This window comes from Condylura cristata, unplaced genomic scaffold (genome assembly GCF_000260355.1).
Source record: "Condylura cristata isolate star-nosed mole 26May11 unplaced genomic scaffold, ConCri1.0 scaffold00010, whole genome shotgun sequence".
Lineage (NCBI taxonomy): Eukaryota > Metazoa > Chordata > Mammalia > Eulipotyphla > Talpidae > Condylura > Condylura cristata.
In genome coordinates, this window is record NW_004567111.1 from 50,900,562 (window position 1) to 50,908,952 (window position 8,391).

Here is an 8,391-nt window from a genome sequence, read left to right on the forward strand (position 1 = left end):
GTTAGTACAGGTATCCTGAATACCCAGGAGGGCAGTGACACTCATCTAGGACAGAATTGAGAAGTTGTTCATGAAACTCAACTTTATGTTCTTCCAGCTTTTCCTTCTGTCCCTCTCAATCTAGCCATTTGTGCTCAATTCCCCTGGTTCAAGGGTACAGGCTTCAGATTCTCTTCTGCTGCTGTGGAGCTTGAGCACAGGGCCTGGGAGATTCACATTTGTAACATGCTCTGTGGGGGCTCAACATACTAATCCCAACTAAGAGAATGAGAGAGACACCCCTAGAAAGAGGTATAGAGGGCCCTCCCTGGTGGTGCAGCGGGTTAAAGCACAGCACGGGGAGGCTGGAGCCACTTATGCATGAGTTCGATCCCTGCCTGCCCCAGAGGTGACTCATGTGGTGCTTCAGACCTCTCCTGACCCGCCTGCTGCTCCGCTCAGCAGTGTGCTTTGTCAGTCTGCCTGTTTCTCTCCCCGCTCTGTCTCTGGGGAATCCTCTCACCACCCCTGCACCTCTGGCCTGTACCCAGTTCTGTATGCACAAATAAATAAATGTTTAAAAAAACATAAAAAGAGAGATGTAGAATTAAGGTATTTTCCCCTTCTACCTATTTCCACTGATATAGGGGCTCCAACGTTTCAAGACTGAATTCTGTAAGGAGGTTTGAGGTATCAGCTAGAGGTGGGATAGACTCTCTTGGGCCCTGCCTCCCCCCCCCCCCCCCCATTATGGGCTGCTGTGCTCTCTGCCTGTCATGGGCCTGTGTTTGTGTGTCTCTTCCCTTTCCTACAGAAACCTCCAACCCTTCAACTCTTCTGGGTAAGAACAACATGCCGGCAAGGTGGGTAGTGGATGTAGGTTCAGAATCACAGAATACCAGAGCTGAACAGAACCTGCCTATATCCTTTTATTTGAGAAATAGTCTGTAGCTTTCTTTTCCGGCATTTTTTGCGCCTGTACTCTTTGGGGTATTTTAACAGTGGTCCTGTTTTCCATTTTATCAGTGTCAGACAAACTGAGATATTTTAGAAAATACTGAACTTTAGGGTTGAAAATGTTATTTCTTTTCTTTTAGATCATCTCTAAACTATCTTTGTCCGCTTGTGCCCGGGAACCAGCCATGAAACAGACTTACGCCTTCGATAATATCGGCTACGAGGATGGTCTTGATGGTGTGTATGTTTCCCCGACAGCCAGCAGCACCATCAGCATTTTGGGCATGACCTGCCAGTCCTGTGTGAAGTCGATTGAGGACAGGATTTCTAGTTTGAAAGGCATTGTGAGCATTAAGGTTTCCTTAGAACAAAGTAGTGCTGTAGTAAAATACATGCCGTCACTCATAAGCCTGCAACAGGTTTGCCATCAAATTGAGGACATGGGCTTCGAGGCCAGCATTGCAGAAGGAAAGGCTGCCTCCTGGCCCTCAAGGTCTGCACATGCCCTGGAGGCTGTGGTCAAACTGCAGGTGGAGGGCATGACCTGCCAGTCCTGTGTCAGCTCCATAGAAGGCAAGATTGGGAAACTACAAGGAGTAGTGAGGGTCAGGGTTTCACTCAGCAACCAAGAAGCAGTCATCACTTACCAGCCCTATCTTATTCAACCTCAAGACCTCAGGGATCACATCAACGACATGGGGTTTGAAGCTGTCATCAAGAACAGAGGAGCACCCATAAGCCTGGGGCCAATCGATGTTGAACGTTTGCAGGGCACAAACCCAGTGACACCTCTGGCTTCTGTGAACCAGAATGTCAGTAACTCTAAGACCTCAGGACACCAAGCGAGCCATGTAGTCACCCTGAGAGTGGAGGGGATGCACTGTAGGTCCTGTGTCGTGAATATTGAAGAAAATATAGGCCGACTCCCAGCGGTTCAAAATATTCAAGTGTCCCTGGAGAACAGCACTGCTCAAGTACAGTATGACCCTTCTCGTGTCTCCCCGGAGGCCCTACAGAGGGCCATCGAGGCTCTTCCACCCGGCAACTTTAAAGTTTTCCTTCCTGGAGGCACGGAGGGGAGTGGGACAGATAGCAGGTCTTCCTCACATCACTCCCCCGGCCCGTCCCAGGGGACCCAGATGCAAGATGTATGTTCAACAGTGACACTCGCCATTTCTGGCATGACCTGTGCATCCTGCGTGCACTCCATTGAAGGCACCATCTCCCAGAGGAAAGGCGTTCGGCATATATCAGTCTCCTTGGCTGAAGGGACAGGAACTGTTGTCTGTGATCCTCTTACAGTTAGCCCAGAGGAACTCCGGGCTGCTGTGGAAGACATGGGGTTTGAGGCTTCAGTAATTTCTGGTATGTAGTTGATGCATTTGAGGGTTGTCTCCTTTTCTGTTTGTGTTATGTGAAGAGAATGGCTGGGCAGGTGAGTCATGCTACTGCGTCACCTGGTGACCATGGTGACAGAATTCTGCATCTTTTTCTCTACTTTTATTTAGAATTTCCAGGTGCTTAGATTTTGCCTTCTTGTAGCTGGGGCTAGCATTTTAAGCTCCTGGGATTTTTGGCTTCTTTGAAACAAGCTCTGACTCCATGTTCTTTTTTTTTTTTTTTTTTTAAAGATTTCTGAACACCAGACCATTTTCTCTCTAGAGAAACCATCATCATTTCATTCTTAAACAAAACAGTAAAAACTATTGTCTGACTAGCTGGTTTTCTGTTGAAAGTGGGATTGAAGAGATGATTTCCTTAGTGCCCTTGCTTGCCGTGGGCAGAGGTGGCATGGCAGCCTTCCCAGAGCAAGGGCCCACATGGTTTGATGTTTCATCACTAGAGAGGGTCTCCAGGGCAGCACACATTCAACTGCTGGGTTTCTTTTACATTTCCCTAACATAGGAGCCCTAAGGTAATTGGTGAGCTCCTGAGCACATGATACAGGGCCTCTTCTGAGAGCCTGTCTTGTAGGGAGAGGGAGGCCCGAGACAGTGGGACAAGCCCTGTGTAGGTCCACGTGGCATGTGAGCCAAGCTTGGGAGCACAGGAAGGGCTCCTCTGGGTTGGTGAGTAGGGATGATCCAGTGAGATGCAGAGGAACACAAACTTGCAGGTCAGGAAGCAGCCTGGAAAGTGACCTGCAGACCTGGGAGGCAGCACAGTAGAAGGGGAAAGCTGTAGAAGAGGGTCAAGTGGCCTCCCTGAGGGTGAGGGCTGGGAGGGTGGAGATTGAGGCTGGACAGTGGGTAGGTCCCCCAAGATGGATCCCTCATGTCAAACAGAGGGGAGTCAACAGTGATTTTTTTTGTCAAGAGGAGACACGGGCCAGATTATATTTCACAGTATATTTTAGAAGACCAGTCAGTATCAAGTGCAGTGCGGATTGAGGTAGGAGACCACATTGGAGACTGGTGAGAAATGCTGTTTGACTGGAGAGTAAGAGATGGGTGGGGCAAACATTCAGGAAGTCAACTCCACCAAACACAGTGTCAGATTAAGCATGTGTGTGATGGCTGAGGGCCATGGAGGAGAGGAACAGCGCTCAATGAGCCGAGGCGGGTATTGGAGGAGCCTTGAGTGGTGAACCTGGAATTCCAGGGAGAGAATGGGGCTGAAAGTGCAGGTTTGAGTCCAGGGAGCCATAGGAGTTGATAGAACTCTGGAGAAGAATGTGAGAAGGGGAAGGAGCAGAGGGAGGGATGTGATGACCCTGATGTGAAGGGAGAGAGGAGCATAGTGGGTGGAGTCCTGGAAATAAAGCGGCTTCAGGAAAAGAGCTAGGGGAGCCACAGTGGTTATGGAGTGAGAAGCTGAAAGTAAGGAGGGAGATAGTGGGCTTCTTGAGAGACACCTCTGTGACTGGTAGTGTTTGAACCACTCAGATCCCAAGATCCAAGCCCTGTAAATAAGTGAGAAGCAGGCTGCATGGGGATGCGAAGCTGCATCAGCCTCTGGCTGGCCCCTGCTGCTCTGGGGGCCTCGTTGGTGCCCTCGCAAAGACATGTTTGTGAGCCAAGCCTCCAGGCTATGCCTTAGCACCACTGGACGCCACTGGACTTGCATTTCCCATTCCGCTTTCTCCCGGATATGGAGACACCACGAGTCCGCTTGAGAACGGGCTGTGTTACGAGGTTTTCGTGTACGCGCCTTGAGGGCTGTGGGTAAGTCACGGGGAGTGACACGGCTCACTTTGTCCTTTGTCTTTTGTACCAACTTTCAGGAAGGAGTTTAACAACAGTCAATAAGGAAAAAAATAATAGAATGGTAAATTCTGTACTCAAAAGTTAAAAAATGTAGTTGTCATCTGTTCTGTTTGTGCGAAGTTTAAAGACTTTTAACATTGGATCAGGTTTTTGGCAGTAAAAAGAAATTTGCATTGAACCATACAATCCAGAAAAATTGGACTTGACTGCGTAAACCTAGAAAGAATAGAGGAGTGATGTTTTAGTTGGCAGAATTATGAAATTTATGTTCATCCAGGAGATTTTAGGATTTTAGATCTAGTAAATAAAAAACAAGACACCTCATTAAATTTGAATTTCAGGTAAACAAATGTTTTAGTGTAAGCACGTCTCATGCAGTATTTGGGACATACTTATAACAAAACATTTTTGGTTGTTTAACAAATTCAAATTTAGCTAGACAACTGGTATTTTACCTGGCAACCTTAATTTAGGATCAAGTGTTAGTATGCCCTGGTGACTCATTTTTATAGCCACCTAAATGCTAAAAATGCTTTATATGTGTTTGATGAGTCATTTTGGATTGTCTTGGGTTTGACTCAGGAGCACCCATGGCATAGTAGGTGTTTGTGAAGGAAGTGAAAGAGAAAGAAATGACTATGGCAATCAGGGTTATAGGGTGGCTCAATGGAGGGATTTAGGCTAGGGAACAATTGATATCTACAAGGATGTGAACAAAAAGAAACCAGAATGGGATGAAAACCCAAGCAATTAATAGTAGCAGAAACCACCACACCACGCTTAGAGATTCTGAGGGAAGAGACGTGTTGTGACAGCCAGGGGCTGAGGGGCCTCATGAGAACTAGCGCCGCTGGAGCTGGGAGCTGGCTTCCCAGTACACAGATGGGGGAACACTTTGGTTTTCTACCTTTCTGTCCCATTTACCTGTTATCTCACTTGTTTCTCACTTGTTATCTCCCATGTGACAAATTTAATCAGAAACCAGTTGACAAGGGAGCCTGGGGAAAGTGGCTTGCAGGGGTCAGCCCCCTGTGATAATAAGCAGGGGGAGGGAAGAGAACAATCTGAGAACACATGGGCAAGTGATAGACATTGGACTTGTCAGCTCACTTGACAGCTAAAGACCTGTTTTTTTTTTTTTGTCTAGAAGAGAGCTCTGCTTGTATTGCATAGTAAGTTAATTTTTGATGAGGTGAGGAAACGTAATGTCAGGTATGGCATGATCTTCTCACCCTTTTGTAGATGGGTTATGCCACTTTCAGAAGGCACTGTTCCCTTGTCTCAGCAAACCTGAGCCTTTGGGTCCAGGACTGTGCCGACTGATGCCGTGCTCAGAGGCTGACAGGGAGACAAGCACAGAGAGCTGTCACGCAGGTGGGTTCAAATAAGTGCAGCCAGGAAGATGTAAGTCATATGCTTGTGGGACTTGGAAGATAAGGAACAACCAGCTCCAACATCTGGTTGTAAAACTCCAAAAGACTTTGTGGTAGAGCTAACCCTGGATCTGGGCTTCGATAGGATTTCAGCTGGCAGAGAAGGGCTGGATTGCACACCAGACCGGACATGTAAGCACACACCTGAGCTGGGAGTTTTCTAAGCATTCTAACTTAGATGGAGCTTTGGGAATAAGTAATGGGAGATCATCAAATAGGCCAGCATCTGGGTCCAAGCTATCACCGTTTTCTAGATCCTGAAGAACCGCCAAACTGGACTTCCTGCTTCTTCCTTTAATCCTTATGATTTACTTCTGGCCCAGCATGCACAGCAATTCCCAAGCCCTCCCATCTGATATTGTAAGCAGGAGAGGGTTTCGGGCAGTCTAAAAGCCCCTACTCTTACCTATTCTTTTCTGACCCATTTCTATTCCTCTTATGAGCCTCACTGTCCCGTCTCTCTGAAATCTTTTCCCCCAAAGTTCACATGGCACAATTCATTTCTTTTGGACTTTTCCCAGAACATATGTAATATATATTAAGGAAAGAATGGGTTGTATGCATAGTTTTATCATTTCTTTTTCATTCTGCAATTCATCATAAACACTTTTATTAGGACACACTGTCTCAGCACTTATGTTCAGTGGCTGCATTGCATTTTATCACATGGATGCACTGTAACTTACTCAGTCAATTTTCTATTGGACTGTTCCAGTTTACGTGCGTGTGATTGTAAATAATACTGATGGGCATCTCTGGCACCAAATCTTTGTGTACCTACTTAATTGTTTCCTTATGATAAATATCTAAAAACATACTTGTTGGGTCACAGGTTGTAAGTGTTTTTGTTTCATTCTCTACAAATATTTATTGTGTCTCTATTAAATGCTAAGTGGTTAGAGGTACTGTTTTTGACAATATCAGCCAATAGATTTCTAGGAAGCTGAGTCAACTAATGTGCCCACCTGAAGTATTAGACAGACTGATAAAAGGACCCAGTAGCATAGACTTATTTGGATTTCTGATTATTTCAATTTTCTTGAGCAATTTTCAGAAGCCCAGAATTTAGTAGTTGTGCCTTAATGTTGGGGAATGACAGCATATAAATTGTAGCTTAGTAAGGGGGTGTGTTTTGCTTTATTGATTGATTTAATTTTTTAAAAATGCATTCATTATATCACCTTCATTTTTGTACAATGGATGGTTTCCCTGTGAAATTCCCACCACCAGTTCATCCATGCATCATCACCATAGTCCCTTGTGCTCTTCCCACTCCTGTCCTGGTCTTTCTCCCTCCTCCTCCCCTATAGAATGTTTCTGATTTATAGTTGTCTGATGATTTTAATTTTTACTTTATTATAGGTCTTTTTTTTTTTTTTCTGATTCCTTATGTGTTTCTCTACATTCAAACTCATGCCCTTTGCAGCAACATGGATGGAGCTGGGAGGAATTATGCTCAGTGAAATAAACCAGGAAGAAAAAGGAAAGTATTGAATGGTCTCAATTATAGAAGGAATATAGAGAAAGGGGTATGTTTCTTATTGCCATTTCGATTTGTGTATTTTTCCACACCACCAAACAGTTCTCCGATGACAGCCAAGTGGGACTCTACCTACTCAGAGATAACATCATGTCCCAGGTGAAGGGCTCAGTTCTTCAATAAGACTGCCTTCCATTTCAGGTGCCAGTATTAAGTCCAGGTAGCAATCTGTGCTGCCCCATGGCTACCCGTCAGTTTCCCATGACCCCCTCCTTACATTTGCTTAGTTTGCTAGAGCAGAACTTGTAAAACTAGTCTGCTAACAACTATTAGTGAATTACAAAGGTTGTAACTCAGGAACACTGGGTGGAAGAGATGCATAGGACAAGGCATGAGGAGAGGGTGCCGAGCTTTCCTTCCATGCCATCTCTGGGGGCCCATCCTCCAGTCCACCTAGACCTTTTGGGTTTTTATGGAAGTTCCATCACATTGGCAGAAATGATTAAATTATCAATCTTTGGTGACTAGCATTCTTCCCTTTTTAGAAGGCCGTGAGATAGGACTGAAAGTTCTTACCCCTCGTATCACATGGTTGGTGTTACTAGAACACAGGCAACCGGCCTCTATCCCTAGGTGTGGTCCACAGGTCACAATGTTAGCACAACAAAGACACTTTATCTTTCAGGTCACAATAAATTCCAAGGGATTCAGGAACTCTGTGCCAGAAATGAGACAAAGACCAAGTATATATTTATTATAAAGCCCACTGTCACCGTGGATGTGAAATTCACTGCAATAGTATGAATAGCCTCCAAACTGTTGACCAGTTTTGTATAGAAAGGCGGTATTTATAGAAAGCTGATGATAGACTGGAAAGGTAGGGAGAGGTTGGAAAGGTGCAGGAGAGCTGATGGATGTGAGAGGTTGAATCTTAAGAGGCTGTGTCCACAGAACTGATTTTGTGAGTCTGAGATTCAAGGGGCAGAGTTATTTTGAATAGTGACAAGCAGCTGGAGCATAAACCTGTGCCGAAGGTAAGACCAGAGTATTGGAAGTCTTTACTGCAAGTGCTGAAGTTGTAGATCAGCTGAACTCTTAAAAGTGAGTAGAAGCAGTATTACCATTTTTCAGAAAATTAACATTTTTCACAAAACCTCACACAATGTGTGAGATTTATGTAGAGGAGGCTAATACAGGCTAATACCATCTCTCTCCTACAGCTATGACTTTTCAAATAATGAGACTGATATAATAATCTTTTCAGCATGCTCTTACAGGTATTTTGTGTCATCAAAATGGCATGACTTTCTGAAGTAATAAAATCTGGTCTGTATCT

At 45.1% G+C, this 8,391-nt stretch overlaps 1 protein-coding gene across 3 annotated transcripts in view; it reads left to right on the plus strand.

Moving 5' to 3' along the window:
- Positions 1-8,391, plus strand: part of ATP7B (ATPase, Cu++ transporting, beta polypeptide) — a 65,587-nt gene that overhangs the window by 21,132 nt on the left and 36,064 nt on the right. For all 3 annotated transcript variants that reach the window (XM_012723351.1, XM_012723353.1, XM_012723352.1), the window contains one exon: positions 1,077-2,301. In XM_012723351.1, coding sequence (XP_012578805.1) covers positions 1,077-2,301 — 1,225 coding nt within the window. The remainder of the gene's footprint in view (positions 1-1,076; positions 2,302-8,391) is intronic.